The following is an 18,506-nucleotide window of genomic DNA, read 5'->3' as shown; positions in this document are numbered from 1 at the left end:
AGACTGAGGTAGTCATCAATCATTTCAGCTCTGGAATATTTCCTTCAACTGTCCACTCCCCCCCCATCCCACCCCCAGGCCCCCTCTGTTCCCCCTGACACCCTGAAACACAGATGCTCCAGTGCACAGCTGGATTTCTGTGTAAACACCCTCCCAAACGTGTTGACATTCCCCATCTCCAGCGGAGAGTCCGTAAAAAGGTACATCATACACAACTTTCTCTACACCCCCTCCCCCCAACCCAAAATTCTTAGATTAACAGGATTTTTTGTTGAAAATGCATTTTGATTTATTTGCTAAAATACTTAGCTTTAATTTAATAACCAAAAAGAACACATTGGGAGGGAGTGATATTCTTAAATACTGTCTTATGTGTAAGCACTGCTATTCTCAGGGATATGAGATTCCTCAGGAACATGGATTTTGACATGATGGCCCCACTAAGCATACAAGCCTGGCACAAACCAAGGAGGCTTCAGAGTTCAGAGCAAACAGGCAGCCTGTACAGGAGACAGGGGGAGAGCTGAGGCAAAACGCAAAACAGAGGCCTGAAAACTGCACAAAGCAGTTGATTTAAGGACTTCCTGCTCCAGTTTCCCTCTGTCTGTCAGCTTGAGTTACCCCAATGCACGGCGTGTTTCAGAACAGCATTTGTGTGCAGTACAGGGCCAGGCCATTGTACCAACAACAGGCTTGTCAGGCCTTCATCATATTACCCAGTGCTGCTCATTAACACTGGCAAAAGGAAAATTTCACATATACATGTGTTTTTCCCATTTTCGGGTCCTCCCAAAAAACCAATTAAAATAATAATTTCCAGAACATTCCACTATTCAATTTTGTGAGGTGGTTGTGGGATTCGGCCTTTTTCCTTCTTACCTGTCATTGATTTTAAGCATTTTCAACTTAAAAACTGAAAGTTTTTTTGGAGAAATAATTAACGCATACTATTCTCAGTGCCCCACCATTCCGCAGGGAATGTTCACCAACAGGTCCCCACGTTGTTTTCATCTGCACATACCCATCGACAAAATTCAGATGTGTTACATAATCAACCTGAAAAAGTTACCCAGAGAAACGGTCTTCAACAATGTGCTTGCTAGGAATTATTTTGAAATTATTACTTAAACATTCAAAGTTCTGTATGTGAACTGCTACTAAAGGCGGCAGCAGAGCTCAGAGAACTGAGGAGATGACAGCAAAGTGCAGGGTTCAGTCAAATAGAGTCAAGCGGTGCTTTATAGTCATACCATTCATAAAGAGGTGCACAGCGGCGTGCGAAGAAGCTCCCCCAGGTCCACAGTGCAACAAACAGATAAATACAGTCATGCATCACTCAGCGACAGGGACACCTCCCAAGAAATGCAGAATGAGGCGATGTCACCATTGTGCGAACGTCAGAGTGTATAAAATAATGCTAAGACCTGCCTAGATGGCGAGCCTCCCTCCTTCTCGGCGGATTACACATTCTGGCTCGTAAAAGTCATGCTTGTCCAATAGGAATGCTCCTTACCTAAACATTTATTGGACAATCCTGACTTCTTGCTTAAATTAACACAGCTAACTGAGAAATTCCACTTTGTGCAACGCCCCCCAGAAGTTTCAGAAGTTGTTGTGACTCATAAGGCATGGAAGACTTACAAATACCTTGCTAAAGGCTTCCCTCAATTCATAGGAAGGATGAAATTCACTACTGTTGCCTCCTAAGAATGAACACCCAGCAGAATGAACAGCCTGCAATGGATGTTCTTGATCACAAAATTAAAAAAAAAAAAAAAAAGTGGTAACCCTGGAAGGAAATCAAAGAGGAAACTGCCGCAGTTATACTGCCCATCTGAACTTTGCCATTGACCACCTGGATGTTCCACAGCAGAACTAGAACAAAGAAAAACACCTTTTCGCAAAATAATACTCTATGCTCTGTTTTGGAGGAAACGAAACAGCCTGTGAAAACTTCCTGGCCATCCGTGTGCTGAGGCTGATGCAGGGAGCGTCGCGATTTGGGGCTGCGCAGCTGCAGCGGGTCCTGAACAGCTTGCAGCCATTGTGGGAATTTTGAATCCGAAAACTGCTTCAGGAAATTCAACAGGAAAATATTAGGATATCTGTCAGTGATCTGAAGCTTAACCTGAGATGGGTCACGTATCATGACAATATACAACAGTGTGACTTAAATGGAGGAAACGCCGCATTACAGAATAGTGTTAAGAGAATTGTAATCCTGTGGCATGACCTGGAGCAAGCAAACTGTTCATGCAATACAGCTCAAAAATATCAATGACCCAAAACCACGCTGTAAAGAATGGACCAAAATACCTTCTAAGTGCTGGACACGTCTGACCAGCAGCTACAGGAAGCTTTTGCTTATTACTGATATAGGATCAATGCAAATTTAGCAGTTTGGAAACTTGTGCTGGTTAAAATATTTTCAATAGTGCCATTGTTTGTCTGTGGGTGTGTTCCACCCCCCCCCCCAGACTGTGCTTATTATTATTTAGATAAAAATCAGACCACATATTAGGAGAAATACAAAAATCCAAATAAGACCAAAGGCTTCACAGTATTTCCCACAATTGTACATGCTGAACTTGTCCCTCCACATAAAAAAAAAAAACCTTCATGTTTTATTTATCAGTCTCCGGGTCCCCAAAATCAACAGAGAGCCAAGTTCCTCATGGTTTCTTCATCTCAGTCGTTCAGGGGAAGAGTGCAAACCACATGCAAAAAGCATCTGGAAAAGTATGCATCTGCTCCTGTTTGGAATGGGAGTCTTGAATTAGCAAACAAGTCCAATGACTACACTCACCCCTGCAGGGAGGCGGTGGTGGGGGGGTGTCCAAGCACAAGATAATTAATAAAGGAAATATCCCTAATCTGCCAAAAATTCAACAGAAAAATCTTCAATTCAATCAAAATGAATAAACTGAAATGCATTGAAACAATCCCTGCAGCTCTACACCACCTTATTCCTGCCTAAAATACTCCTACTCTTGGTTGAAGTTCCTCCAGTTCCATTTCCTGTCTTTCCAGATTCCCCCTCAGGGTTGATGCCTTCTTACCTACAGACTTACACGGCGAGCAATACCAGTAGGTTTGACTACTAGTTAACGGAGACCTCAGGTATTGCCACTAAGCCTGAGGCAGATGGAAAAAGCCATCTCATTTTCACAGTCATTAAAGCAGGAAAAGACCAGCTATGGAAATCCATGTCAAGCAGTGATGAGGAGCAGAGGGAACCACTGTCTGTGAGACATTGTGCACGTTGGATCATCAGGCTTGGGTCCATGGGGTGTGACTGCTCCACGGAAATACTGAAAAATGCTTAGGAGGATAATTACACTTTATCATTCACGTGGACACCAATTTTAGTGCTGCAGAAAGACTACAGAATACATGACAGGTCATAGGAATGTCATATACCTGATCCGCTATCGATCCATTTGGCAGATAACTTCACAAAACATCAGTTAATCAGGCTTGCTTCTGCGTCAGAGAGGACACAGAGATCATATATTTAAACCAAAGTGCTGGCCTTTGACAAGCCTATAAAATGTACTGTGAAGCGCAGGAGCAGATCTTGTTATGCAACTTTTTTCCTGGATCCCCTGTGCTCCTGTGAACACACAGGTGTGATTAAGACTGACATACTGAAAACGATAAAGAAAGCCAAGTGAACATACACAGGGATGGACACATATACCCACGGCTCATCACTGTGCAGGTCTTGGCCCCTAGAGATCAGCTCTGATATTGTTTTTCAGCAATCATAGGTCCTGTAACTTGTCTTTCTTCTATTGTTCCCCGTATGGACAAGGGCCAACATCACCATTGTCAGAAAAGCACATGGATGCCCATTAAATGAACTGTTTCCTCCTCTAGTGGAACACAAGAGAAGTGCACTATGGTGTAAGGCGATAAATCCAACTTTCTAAAAGTGACAAATGCATGACTATGAACATGTGAATTTGACAGTAACATGTGTTACACTATATGGGATTGCCTCAAACAGGCAAATAAAAAAAATTGCCCCTAATCAACATTTTTCACATGCAAAACCTACAAACCTGACTGTTAGGCCAGAGAGGTTCTGGGATATGATGACATCAACGTATCAGAGATACCCAATCGGGGACAAAGAGACGTGGTGGTGAGCAGAAACATTATCACTAAAGCACACTGATGCTAAAGAATCTGATCTCTGGAGTCACTGACTTACACCCAAGTGTGAAATATATATTTGCAAGTAATCTCATAGTGAATGTGGATGCACAAACCAGCGCACCAACTTCAACAATAAATATTAGCTAGCATGGGCGGTTTGGGGGGGGGGGATCTGGAAAATCTGGGTTCATTTTCACAAAATAAATTGTTTGACAATGAAAGAAAAATCAGTGGGTGGGGTTGATGCACAACAGAAATGGATTAAACACCAATGAATATCAGTGATACAAATGCATTCAATCATGCAACATGCATGCTGTACAATTTGAGCATTCCTTTATTGCCCCCTGATGTACACTCTTGGTATTGCAAAGGATCATATCAATATTAAACGACGAGTTACGCCAGATCGAATCACGTCCAATTGCACTGAAATCCATGGTCCACGTTAAATAATATACACTGATCAATAGACGCCTGATATTAGACATAGTAGGATGTTAGCAGTGTATCGCTAACAGGTGTAACAGGTGCAGGAGAATGGGCAGCACTGTCTGTAGTACGACCCAATGTGCATATCTAACCTGGTAATACAGTATTCATACAGTAATGTATATGTGATGGACAACTACAATATCAATTTATGCCAAAACTGCCTTGCATTCAGCGGTTCTGGTCCCAAAGGCGAACGCAAGTCAATGCCAGGCTGTATTCAACTCGGCACACAATATTCTAAAAGACAGCAGATGTATTTGTTAACCATCCATTATTCATACAGCTTATCAGTAGAAGGCTGCAGTGAAGGAATTTTCTGAGCATATTAATTTTCTTTAGAAGAAATAAGTTATTTATGTTTCCACACAATAGCAGAATTATTTCAGAAAAAACAAAAATGATCAGGGATAATATTATTAGCCCCCTTTATGAAATGACAATTTATTGAGCCATTGTACAAGCCACCTATGTATAACGATGTGCTTTAACTTCACACGTGATTTAACTTAACAATTAAGTTAAAACTGAAGGTATAAAACTGGGTGTAAAACCCTCAGTAAGGGTCATTCAGCTGTCGTCTGAGAAAGCCCCATGCCAATAACAAAAGACATCAGCTTGGACTTGATGAAAAGAATTGTTGATGCACACAAAGCAAAAGAAGGATGTACAAAGTTATCACAGCATCTCCAAGTGTCAGGAACTGGAGTGAGAAGTATAATCCAAAAATTCAGAGAGCCACACAGTACAGAACAAGCCTGGCAGAGGTGAAACATTTCAAAGATCTTGGAAAGCAAAACTAGTGAGAGATGTGTCTAAAGACCCCAGAACAACTGCGAAAACATTAAAGAATGACTTGGCCAAGTCGAGAATTGTGGTCTCAAAGAAGACAATCACTAGAGCTCTGCGCAGGAATGGACTTCGAGGTTGCAGACCAATAAGGACTCCACTTTTGCAGAAGAGACACCTTAGAGCCAGACTAAAGTATTCTCAGGAAAACCTGGAGAACGATGATGCATACTGGAAGCATGTCCTATGGTCAGATGAGACTGAACTATAGCACTTTGGCCATAGAGACAATGTTTATGTTTGGAGGAGGAAGGGAGAGGCGTATAACCCAAAGAACACCGTCCCCACAGTGAAACACGGCGGTGGGAGCATTATGCTGTGGGGATGCTTCAGTGCATCAGGAACTGGAAATCCTGTCAAGGTGTTAGGAATTATGAAGAAAGAAATATATGTGGAGATCTTAAAAGACAACCTTAAGCAGTCAGCGGCAAAACTGGGTCTGGGTCGTCGCTTCGTCTTCCAACACGACAACGATCCCAAACATACTATCTCCGGAAGACCAAAGTGAACGTGATGGAGTGGCCTGCACAAAGCCCTGACTTAAATCCAATAGAAAATCTGTGGGGTGAATTAAAGAACGTCCACGCCAGAAGGTCCATGCCAGAAGGCCATAAAATCTGGAGGAGCTTGAGAGATTTGCCAAAGAAGAATGGGCTGGGATTCCTCAGATGACCTGTCAGAGACTTATTGAAAACTACAACAAATGACTGCAGGCTGTTATCCAACAAAAAGGATACACGACTGACTATTAATATCCGGAGGGCTAATAATTTTGACCATGGTAGTTTTTGGTTTCTGTGGAATATTTTAATTTCTGTGTGAAAAGTAAAATAATGTAAGCATCCAAAATAAAACAGATGTCTAAAAAAAGCCGTGTTAAATATTATTTGCTCTATTTAACAGTACTTGGGAAATGCTTTTAAAACAATGAGATTTTCATAGGGGGGCTAATAATTTTGTCCTCAAATGTATGTATGTATGTATGTATTATATATAAATAAAATACTAAATGTAATCAACATACTACTAGAAATACACAGAGTGATGAACAGTAACTCCTTTATTTTTTGGACCATCTCACATTGCTATTAATAAACGCTTCAAACTCCATACAAAATAAAATGAAGCAGCAGGTTGAAAAAGGAGACGCTTGGCAAACTATTCATCTGTGGGCCCTGTACTTGGTCACGGCCATTAACGTGCGGAGCGGTAAGACCAACTGTGGCAGTGTCTTGCAAGTGTAATATGTACTATAATTCAAAAATTATATATTTCATGGAAATTTTCATTTCTGCATGGCACTATTACGCACTAACTGCGAATCTCATCCACCCACTAAGTGCAACCTCAAACCTCACTATACATTAATGAGGAAGAGAGAGACGGAGGAGTAGTTAGTGAAAGTAAACTCAATTCTTTTGGGCAGTATTCCCCGGGGGCGACGGACAGTAAAGGGCATAAGTACTAGTTAAGCAGTTGGCACAGTTAGCCAAGCTCTGTCAAGTCACAGCGGTGGAGGCCTTGGTGGAGAATTAGCCAACAGATTGAGCAAGTGACTGACCAGGCCAGCATAAGGGTCAGTTAAGGTCCAGGGAACATGTTATTGACCACATTTCGGGGCAACTCAGAGCAGATCCAGGTGCTGTAGGAACCAGAGAGCTGTGTTGAGGAAGCAGTCGAGCTGGGTGTCTACACGGGACAGAGAGTGGCCATCCTCAGTAAACCACAGCAACCTGCAGGCAAAAGGAGAATCCATCACTGGACGATGGACAGCCGAAAAGCCTGAGGACAGGAAAATGCTGACGGAAATGACATCTGACCTGACCGGCGAGCCCCTGCCCTTCAGTGCTCGGTACAGTTCCAGCCCTTGGTGAGGGGACACCCTCTTATCCTTTCCTCCCAACATCAGCAGTACTGGGGTCCTAATCTGCCAAAAATTCAACAGAAAAATATTAAACTCAATCAAAATGAATAAACTGAACTTTTCCCAGACAGCCAGAGACAAACAGAGTCAGACAACAGCTAGTCAGCCTCAGCTCATCCTCTACTCCACTGCATAGAGGACATTAGCCTTACTACGCTATCTTAATAGCACAATGAGCTACATTTAGCACTGTCTGAAGGTTGTGTTGTTGCAAAATAAGGACAACTGAGAACCATGTGACAAGCAGAAGGGAAGGAAGAGGGTCTTAGATATATGTGAGTGCAGACTGGTTTGACAAATGCAACAGACAGGAACAAAAACGACTCTGCCATCAGTGAAGTGAAAAGACACAACAGGTGAAGAGATATTGAGCTGTTTTACGGGCTACTGCTGCGATACTAGTATGGTGTCATTCTGGCAGGACTTACGCAGGTATCAGAACACTGGATTTACTGCTTTTTAAGACATTTGTAATGACACTTTCAGGATTTTTTATACCACTCTGAGCTGGGTCGTCCTTAAAAATCTACTTCTGAAATTTCTTGCTCTCACCCCAAGGTTTTGCTCTTTGATATCAGAAAATGTTTTACAAAATGTACTGGACAATTTTTGAACAGATTTAGCGGTTGCTCAAATACCTTGAAAATTGAAGATTTTAAGTTAAGTGTGAATCTCGCTCATGGCACATCGCATTGGTATAACTTGCTTTGTGTAGCTATGATCAAGTATCTTTTACTTATTTATTCATTTTAGAACAAACAGTAAAACATTCTTTGCAGTGTTTTCTTCACGGGTGCAGTGGATTTCAGTAAAGAGCTCTGATGACGCTGCAAATAGCTTTGCACAGTAGTAGCGTTCGCCGCTGTGTATGGCATTATTTTCCTGCAATGCTTACAGATGGTTAGTGTTTTCAAGTTTGTTTCGGTTGTCTTTAGAAATACTGCGTTCAGTTGATTGGAAACAGTTGGTGGAATGGAAAGTGAATGACGTTATTAAGAGCTGTAATTTTCACTAATTTTGACAAATTGTCAGTAACTGACAACAAATTCACTATTTGTGAGCACTGTTTCATATTCAGTGGTTTCAACACAAACAACTGTTGTAGTGTTATGTAAAAACAAGTAAAAATAACATTTGAAATATTTCACCTTTACTTAGAATTTCGGTATTAACAATAACTTTGTCCTGCTTGAGCGACCCCTAAATAGGCACCAATATCACTCAAACTTTGCAGAAATACTTCTTTTGTTGCCCATGACAGTATTAGAGGGTGAGAAGTAGGGAATCCTCCAGTTTTATTTTTGATGCATACTTAAGGACCACCCAACTAAGAGTCTTAGTTAGACAATGAGTCATCTGTTGATAGTTGTATCCTTCATATCCTTATAATCCTGAACCTGAAGATTTTTCTTGTTTACTCTTAGAATGTCAATCTTACAGAATCATAAATACAACATAATATTACACATAATAAGTGAGATAGCAGCATAGCTACCAGTACCAGGACAGTACATACTCGCATCTCGACAGTTGAAATTGCACTCCGGCACAGTTCCGGGAGAATATGGGAAAAAATTCATTTATAGACTGGGCTACACATAATCTTAACAGCCAGTGTGCCCAGCTAGAATGACAGCAAACAGCATAACAGGTTTCTCCGTCATTTCCAGTTACTGGTCCCAACCATGGAAATATTGCTTTTCAGCCCATTTTGGACAGAATCGACATTTCCACATTTCTCTCTCACATCTAAACATACCGTGAACTTACATGCCACAGTAGTGTTATATCTGAAATTCACTATTCCAGCTGTAATATCTCTCTACAAAAGCAAGCCAGGTGACTTTTAATCACAGACTTTTGATGTCCAGCACACGGAGATGAACACCGATCATTTTTGCATTTTGAGCCCTATTACATACATAACCTGTATGTCTATAGATATTCATTAATATTTGCCCATTGATATTGCTATGGAATAAATAAACTAAAATATTAAATGAGATAAACATGTGGTTCAAGCAATGGACTGTGTGGAACAATACATACCATTTAATTTTCAGATTATGTATTTTTACACATTCATCAATAACTGAATTTCCCAGAGGAATCTACCCGAGGGATTAATAAAGTTTTATCTATCTATCTATCTATCTGCACTGTGACCATTCACCGCCAATAACCATAAACATGAAATGCACATGCAAATAGGGTTACAGTAATACCACAGTATATTCACTGAGTTGCTATCAACTCAAAATGATGAACCAATGCCTCTTTAAGCTGAAATCAGCCCTTTACGTAAATATTAATATATAGCACACACAGAGAAAAGGCTTGAAACGCAAACATAATTGGTGTGTATCTCTGCCTGTGGACCTCGAAGGTCTTGATTAAAAACTGCATGACCTCCAATAGTTAAAAGATATTACACCTGGAAAAATTCATTTCAAATATAAAGCAAACGTTACCATGGTAAGCACAATCTATGTTACATTCATTTGTCTCCACAATCACCTGACTTTATAATGTTCTGCATAGTAGAAGCAGCGTACTAGCACACACGCACAAATGGAAAAATCTAAATAAACATTAATAAAAGGAGACAGTCCCACCGACATGATGCATATCCGGCAATAACGACCCGAAGGGAACAGAATGGGGCTGCACTGCCTTACAGTCATTCAGCTCGTTCTCTAGCAAGGTGCAGGTTGGCCTCAGCTACCCACACCTGTACTGTGCAAACTACACAAACATTTCTTATTTATTTCGCTAAGTGTTATACCTTGCTGACATTTCTAAGCTTCTAACTGTTTTGCAACTGCCATCATCTATAGCAGTGTTTCCTGACCCCAGTCCATGTTTCTGCTCCCACCGAGCTTCCTGCCAGACAGCCCACATTTTTGCTCCCTCCCAGCTCCCGGTAACATGGACTGTCTGTGGGTCCCTGAGGACCGGATAGGTGCGTGTTTACCTGAGCGGCGTGTACAATGGGGGAGCACTGAAGCATGGCGGCCAGGTCGTCTGGATTGGGCAGCCGGTCAAATGAATACTGCAGCCCCAGCACACCGTACCGCCTGTCTCACACAGAGATGACAGTCCAACAAGCGGCAGCCATGGTGAACAGGGAGGACATTTCAACTTCAGCAACTTCAGAACATGTCTGGGTTGAGACTCACCAGTCAACAATGTCACTGGTTCCCAATAGCGTGGCGGCATTGATCACGGGGTTCCTGGTGGCACATGCTCGGTAGAATTCAGGGTACTGGCCGATTAAGTGGCAGGCCAGGAAGCCGCCGTGGGAGCCGCCCATGACCGCGACTCGCTTGGGGTCTAGGGTGCGGTCACTCTGCAGAGCGGTCAGAACGGCCCTCTGGGACACAGGGGAACAAGCGTCCTCAAAGCTTTTCTGGTGCTTTCCAAATTTACAATGAACATAAAAACGCCAAGCATGGTCGAATCAAAGTATTAGTTCGAGGAAATTTTCAGTAATACTTTATAATGCATTATGAATATATCTACGGTGCATTAGAGATGAGAGTTTCAAAAAGTATTCGTAATGCATAACACGCATGTCTGTAATGCGTTATGCCTTTTGATAAATATTTATGGCCATGCTTAATGAATTCATTATTATTTGTTATGAATGTATATTAAAATTACGAAACCCTGGCCTTAAGTAAAGTGTCTTCTAATGTTTTTTGATGCGCACTGTACCTGCATGTCTTTGACATCCTGACTTCCAACATTCCCAATGAGAGAAAGGATGCTGTCTTGCCCAAAGCCAGTAGATCCACGGTAGTTCACTGGAAAACCGTGATAAAATTAGCAGGGCTGTTCACATGGGTACTTGTTTCACATGGGATTTGTTGAATATCAGTTATTGGCCTCCCCTTCTTGTGCTCCCATACTATGATCGGTGTCAGTGCTCTGGTCTCCTTCTTACAACCCAAACGACAACAACAGAACATCTTACCCATTAGCACAGCAAAGCCCACCCTGGCCAGTGCTGATGTGAACACATTCCATTCAGCACAGAAATGGGAGTGTGGTCCTCCTGTGGGACAGGGCCGAGCATGAGGTCAGACGAACTGCACCAGATCCCAATACCACACACATGCTCAACACAGATGTCCATATGGAACTCTTTTCACATACACTGCAGACTTAAGATAAAAAAGATTGTAGATTGAATTAGTAGATACTGTTCATGGATAGGATGTTGTGGTTCAAACATTGGGGTGTCTCTCACCATGGGCAAATACAGCCAGAGGAATCTTCACTGCAGCTCTGAGTCCCCTGGGTTTAATCAACAAGGCATCAAAGTCCAGGCCAGCTAAACAATGGAATGGAGACACCGGGTAAGAAAGATCTACTGGTTGGTCACAATGAACCTGCAACTCTAGAACAGGGTTTCCCAGCCCAGTCCTCAGGGACCCACAGTCAGTTTCTGCTCCCTGTCAGAAAGTCCAGGTTTCTGCTGCATGACTGGCACGTGAGCATTCAGACTGGTCTCAAAGGTAGAAAGCATATCACTGTGCATTTCGTGACATTGCTAGTCAGTAATGCTTTACATCAAACTTACCCACTGGGAGCTATGAGGGAGCAAAAGCGTAGACTGTCTGGGAGTTCCCAAGGACCAAGTTGGGAAACACTGGTCTAGACTGACTATGCTTAAATATATCCCAGAAAGAATGACTGGTTAGCTGTAATGAGCATCAATGCTGACACTTCAATCCTGGGGGGTGTTTCCATGAAGCAGGATTTCTCAGTTAGCTGGGATAACTTAAGCTAGATGTCATAATCGTACAATAAGAGTTTAGGTAAGGAGCATTCCTACTGGACAATCATGATTTCTAGTTTAAGCTAAACGCTTCTCTGATTTGATGAGGGCGCGATAACTTTCATAACCATGTCTAAAATGAATGTTTTCAAACTTTCCATTTTTCTGCCAATCTCAAACGCCTGATCAGCTCTCCCCCCACACAGATGCCACCGTCAGAGAGCTTAACATCGACCGACACCTGTGCTGTTAGACACCTGCTATTCTTCACTTTACAGGCTCGGTTGAGGCACAGCACTCTACAGCTCTTAACTGCACTCTATGGCATTCAATGGCAAAAATCTGTTTCTGTGTTGTTAAGGCATATTCTTTACATGTTCATTAAGCATTATAAGCCAGCCACTGATATATGCCCAAGTGCAAATCACCCAACAGACTTTGGAAAAACGTGTACTGACCTAACTGGTATAGCACACTCACCATACTGGGCATTCTCCTCTTGCTGTGTAGGCGTGATGTTCAGGACCCTCCACTCCAGGTCTGAGATCTCACAGGGGTCTTCCAGGGGAGTCCAGGAAATGGCTGCTTCTCCCCCTGGAGGTGGCAGGAATCCTGCATTCTAACAGAGACCATTGTTCAGGGGTCACGCGCAAATTAGAGTAGAATATAATTATTATACAGTGTATTCTGTATTATACAGAATAACTGAAACGCCCCCATACTGTGTATGTAATTAGTGCGATTTGATTTATTGATATAATGGCTTTTCACAAAAAAGCATGAATTATATTGATAAATATTCATAAACACGTCCATGAAGTAAACATTTATGTCCACACAGATGTTGATACTCACCAGGCATGGTGGGAAATTGGGCCCTGAGCAGCTGACTACCATAAGATCCCTCTCATTGGCCAGCAGCTTCCAACTGCCAAACTCCTCATTTGCTGGAACAACAAGGAAACAGCTTTGGGCAAAGCAGTGTACTAACATGCTGACCTGAAAATGTGTCCCAGTCCAAGGAAGACCTCAAAGGTGCCACCGATAAGAAGTACTCACTGTCGATAAGACGCATCACTCTCTTCGTGCCGACGTCCACCACAAAGAGCTCCTATGGAAAATCGAGGCAGAAAAACCCAAATTAATTAGCATTTTCTTAGTGTGACTAAATTAAAGAAGTTAAGATATCAAAACAAAAGTCCTTTGAAGTCCAGCAGTGTACCTTCCAGTTCCTCCTGGGGCTACTAAACAGCACCCTCTGGCTGTCAGAGGACCAACAGCAGGCTGGCAAGGCTTCGTATATTCCAGCGAACTCCCCTGTGACACGGGGAGACCCCTAATCTTGGAACCTCCATGAGGCACAATCACTCACTCAGACTGACACCTTTTCAAAACGAATGTGACAATTAAATTAGTGATGTTAACTGTACACTGTGAGGCTCCGTGTCCTGCAAGATCCCTACCTCCCAAGGGTCTCTTAACTACATCCACCAGCAGAGTGATCTTCTTCCTCACCCAGTCATACTGCAAACAAAAAAAAAAATAACGTAATTAGCTCTACATTCAGACAACTACGGATGGGCACTAAATCCAATTTTAATTTCAATTAAGATTTTGGCTTCCTATGATTTTCAAAACAAAATCAAGATAAAACAATTATTGCGCATACATTTAGATACATGAGGATGCTCCCATTTTGTCTTGTCCACTGTTTTTATTCAATAAATGCATGATATTAAAGTCAGTGATTAATCCTGTTTAATAATTGCACTTGCAATAATGACCAAAATTACCCACGGCATTGGTGGCAGAAAAGCAAAAATCTGCACAGACACCTCGCTAATCAGTTCACAAGTGGCCTCCATGTCCCCACTGACAACCACCCCCCACATAGTGATGTCAAGGCTGTGAGTTTCTCTATCAGAGTTTGGCTGAACGTACCAGCTGCAGGCTGAGGCATTGGTTGTGGGGTCCAAACACTTGACCCTGCAGGTAGACAATGTACTGTCCATCAGGGCTGAGACGTGGTGATGAGATGGCGCTGGAGTCGGATGACAGGCACTCTACCGCCAGGAGGTGTACAGAGAGAGGATCACACCCGCTGACAGAAAGTACAGCATTTATACACATCATTTAAACCCCAAAAGTACTCACCGCAGTTGCCTTCAAAATCAAGGTGAAACAAGGCAGACCTGAAATTAAAATATGTTATTGCCTGGAGTGAGCAGCACATGGCAGGTCCAGCGATCGGTTATTAAAAGACTGCCTCTTGCCTCCTGTTAGAGCAGAATCTCAGGCCCAGGCGGAATGGCGTGTGCCACCAGCCCACAAACAGCACACCTTCTCCCCCTGGTGCCCAGAGTGCCTACAGATGGAAGGACACCGTGATCCACATACTTAAATTTAAAGTACAGCAGGGAGATACTACCACCCTGGTCCAGTTTTATAGACCATTTCACCTTTAATGATTGTCTTACTAATATATAAAAAAAACAATGTAATTGCTCAAGTGAGCACGCGGGATACATCATTGCTCACCTGTCCCGGAGACACCTGTGCTGGAGTGCCCTGTGGAAGGAGCACAGTGCCCTTATCTATATCTGCCACACAAAGCACAGGAGTTCTCTTACTGGCCAGGCCCTCGCCCCAGTCCTCCTGATAGACACTGCGGTCCTCCTGCTAGTCAGACACAGACGAGGAAGAGGATGAGAAAGAGAAAACATGCAATGAAAAAAAATCACTGGAAACATTCCTTAACAAACAACTTCTCAAGGACATCAGAGAGGCATGGTATTACAGTACGGAGAGTACGTCGCCCTAAATTAACCGCCAATATTAACGTATCAGTGCAATTACCTTCCCACCTGTCACCTCTTCCCCAGAGGGTCCCGCACCAACATTGTCATGCGATACTCGGCTAGCTTCACTAACGAAAGATGGGTTGACCTGCTTCTTCTCTGCCACATACAGCACTCTGCCCTCACATGGAGACCAGGCCAGACAGCCAAAGTGTGCTGAAACACAACAGCACGAGGAATGAAAACAGCCATGCAATTATTTAAAAAAATAATAATGTCGATTATAATAACAATGTATTGGATGAATGGTTTGAAAGATGGATGATGGATGAACAACAGCATAATGCCAGGTATCCTTAAGCACGTTTGTACCATCACAGTATACTTGTCCGTGTTTGTTTAAAGAAGTGAGGTCAAGGCTTTTAATCAGTCCATTCTTGCTCCATATCTGTAAAAGAAAAAAAGAAGTAGAGTACTCTAAAGGGAGAAGTCTCACTATTGTGTCACGCAAGTATGCCATCAGCCAAGGTGAAAGGTCGAGGCAAAGGAGGAACAAGGAGGCCTCAGCTGTGTGTAACGATCATCAGCAGCTGAAATCGAGGTGTGATACGGAGTGTGCAGTGTAAAGCATCACGGGCCTCGTGAGAGTGTTTCTATGGAGTTACTGTTCACAATATCTACAGCAGAGTTGGAAAGTTCAGGTCCATGACGTACAAATGCTGACCAAGATTTTGTTTCAACCACCTACTTGAATGTAAAGTATCAGACACAGAGTACTCAACTGGTTGGTTCAAACAAAATCTCGGACTTTGTACTTTATGGACCTTAACTTCCCACCTCATTTACTGTTACCAGAGTGATCATAGAAAGGCTTACATCTTGCAAAAAAAGTTAAGTACTCAGAAACAAACTGTATCACTGACCACACCAAGCTACTGCTGCTGGAAGAATGTTAAATATTAAGAATTAATGTAATGTTTAAAAAGAAATCTTTCATTGTTTTATTCACACACACCTGCCCAATCCTTTAATGACCATCCCAACCTTAACTTCACCGCTTAAAAAAAGAAAAAATATAATGTGGAAACATTTTTTTTGTATCAGTAATCTCACCTCAAGGAACTGGTGTCCCACACCATGACAGCTGGTGTCTCTGATAACAGCCTTCAGAGACCCGGATGGAGAACATCTGGTCAGCAATCTGAAGAGCGGAGAGATGACAGCTATGACTTTGACTTCAACAATAAATCGTTCTATTATGCTGACATTTTATTTACATTTAATTTACCTTCTCAGTGGGTCGTTTCTTAAAAATTCATGACCGGAATAAATATTCAAGTTTGTTAAACATTTAAGGATTTTCAAGTAATGGAAAGGTCATATGTATATTCAAACACCCACACGAAATCCGTAACTGAAATAGTTAACATATCAACAGGGGCTCAATTTAGGCCATATCCGTTCACTGGGTACCAGAAACAGCACTGGTGTTGCCTCAATAAGCAACAATTTCGTTTCAGTAAATATATCGCAGGAAAGCATGCAGCACTGTTAGTCTATGGAACTGGAACGGCTCCAGTGTCTTACTCTCCCTGCAGGTGGCTGCAGTGGCCGGGAGGCAGCGCCCTAACCACGGTCCTCCCGCTGCATATCACGGTATACTGCTTACTGAACCGGAGTCTCGTTCCTCTCGCCGTGTCGTTCTGGCTCCATTCTGAAACAGAAACCCAGGGACTATAACGATCCCCCCGACTACCATCCGCTTCCTAATTTAAGGCAACATCGCGTAGTAAACAAAGGAGTGATCCAATATTATGCCGGTGAAATTCGTCATGTCAAAAACAAACACACGAAAAAGTTGCCAACTGCTGAACATTAGATGACTGGTTATATACCAGTAAATAGGTTGATGTGTCTTTCTCCTCGAGACTCCAGTATTTCTGGGCTTACGGTGACTGACACGGGGGTGGGAAACTGGCTGTACTTTCTGAACACCGCAGAAATAGATTCTGGTTCCGTTTGCACCTGAATGAAACACACAAATAATCTTTATTAGCAAGTTACCATTTAAAATGTGTCTCTTAGTATGCACGTAAGATTAATTTATTAGCAGGATTCGTTTTGGAAAGCAATGCGATCTTCTGAAACCACCAAGTATGCATTATGTATAATGTACATGGTGTTTTAATAAAGCTGTTTGCTACAGTTCGGAATGGACGAAAATTTAAACATGCATGCACACTTTCGAAAAGGCGTATCTACGAAACATACAAAGAATTATGTAGTTGGAAACACGTTTAGTGTACTAGAATGCACAAGAGTACAGCAAGCATTTAACATACTACTGGCATACAGAGCACTAAATGTATTTAGAGGCAGGCTAGCTTCCTGTTACTGGGTGGGGAAAAAAGCCTGACGCTAAATGTATGTTACAAGCATCTGCGACCAGTTTCTGATGCTATGACACGGTACAGCTATTTAAGCACTGGTTTCTGTTAAAACAAGCAATAATATAAAGAATCTTGAATGAAATTCCTGGGGAACCTGAGCGATTTTACCATGGACTCCATACTGCAGAAAGTTGGACTATACCATCTTAAAAGGGCGGAAATTGGGAGGGGGGTGTAGCGTAACTAACCCTAGTCTATGACCTAGTTTATCGTCTTACCCAAGTTATCGACTGCTGGCTACCTTGTAATACGAATCCTGCGCAGTTTATCTGCTTTACTGCACGTTGATGAGATTGGAAACTTATTGAACTTACTGTTGTCCAGAGATGGCATTTCAAAACAATCCGGATGCTGAAAAATTACTTAGATATCTATTTTAAAGAAGTCAGACTTTAAGAAAACTAAACGGTTTGTTAATCAGCGTATTAATTGTGATCGTAAACGCAGAACGCACATTATAACAGTAAGTGCACTTTCATCCACAACAGGGGTGAGCAAAAAATATAACCAGAATTTTCCAAGTTAAATAAATGGCTGAATAAATAAACCGCGTTCATTCACACGTGGTTGATTATTACTGTTATGTTAGAACTCAAATGAGTGACTGATTTGAAGAAAATTTGGTCCGTCTTACGTTACACATACAATTCCAACAGAATTCCAATACAAACGTAATGCCAAAGCTGAATACTGAATCACTCAAAACGTAAATGTTCATATAAAATTACGGTTACTTGGACTGGATGGTCTGTCGTGGCAGACAGATTTCCTTATGAAGATGAGTCGTACACATATTTTTTCTCTATGCAGTCAGTCCCTGGTTATAGCACAATCTTGGAGGCCAGACCCCTGCAAGCTGAGGATAAAATAACACATTATGTTTTACTTGAGATTGAATGCTTCGGAAAGATGAGTGGGGTCTAGTCACTGATGTAAAATTGTTCATGAAATAATCAAACTCCGCAAAACACATTAAGGGCTGCCAACCCGCACGCGGCTGGCGTGACATGCGTTCAGATTCACGCTCACGCAAAATCTTACGGCAAATC

General features: G+C 42.2%; 1 protein-coding gene across 3 annotated transcripts; it reads right to left on the bottom strand.

Annotated features, from left to right (window-relative positions):
- Positions 1-6,544: 6,544 nt before the first annotated feature.
- Positions 6,545-17,655, bottom strand: zgc:136971 (S9 family peptidase). 3 transcript variants are annotated; one of them, XR_007398457.1, is made up of 22 exons: positions 17,566-17,655; positions 16,903-17,032; positions 16,595-16,721; positions 16,121-16,208; positions 15,380-15,455; positions 15,066-15,223; positions 14,748-14,888; positions 14,483-14,574; positions 14,364-14,401; positions 14,151-14,272; positions 13,673-13,733; positions 13,432-13,526; positions 13,269-13,320; positions 13,065-13,156; positions 12,690-12,828; positions 11,679-11,762; positions 11,403-11,483; positions 11,144-11,232; positions 10,606-10,799; positions 10,401-10,503; positions 7,323-7,424; positions 6,545-7,235 (listed from the first exon to the last, which is right to left on the bottom strand). XR_007398457.1 is itself a non-coding variant. In XM_049016597.1 (22 exons), exons 1-22 carry the CDS (start codon positions 17,575-17,577, stop codon positions 7,127-7,129), a joined length of 2,190 nt encoding a protein of 729 aa, XP_048872554.1. In that variant the 5' UTR covers positions 17,578-17,655; the 3' UTR covers positions 6,545-7,126. The 3 variants fall into 3 exon arrangements, 2 of the variants coding, with proteins under 2 accessions (XP_048872554.1, XP_048872555.1); XM_049016597.1 differs by having other exon boundaries at positions 7,323-7,429; XM_049016598.1 differs by having other exon boundaries at positions 7,323-7,429; positions 14,748-14,885.
- Between the last annotated feature and the right edge of the window lie 851 nt (positions 17,656-18,506).

Source organism: Brienomyrus brachyistius, chromosome 6, assembly GCF_023856365.1.
Source record: "Brienomyrus brachyistius isolate T26 chromosome 6, BBRACH_0.4, whole genome shotgun sequence".
NCBI lineage: Eukaryota > Metazoa > Chordata > Actinopteri > Osteoglossiformes > Mormyridae > Brienomyrus > Brienomyrus brachyistius.
The sequence above is the reverse complement of the archived record's forward strand: the minus strand, read 5'-3'. Positions and strand labels throughout refer to the sequence as shown.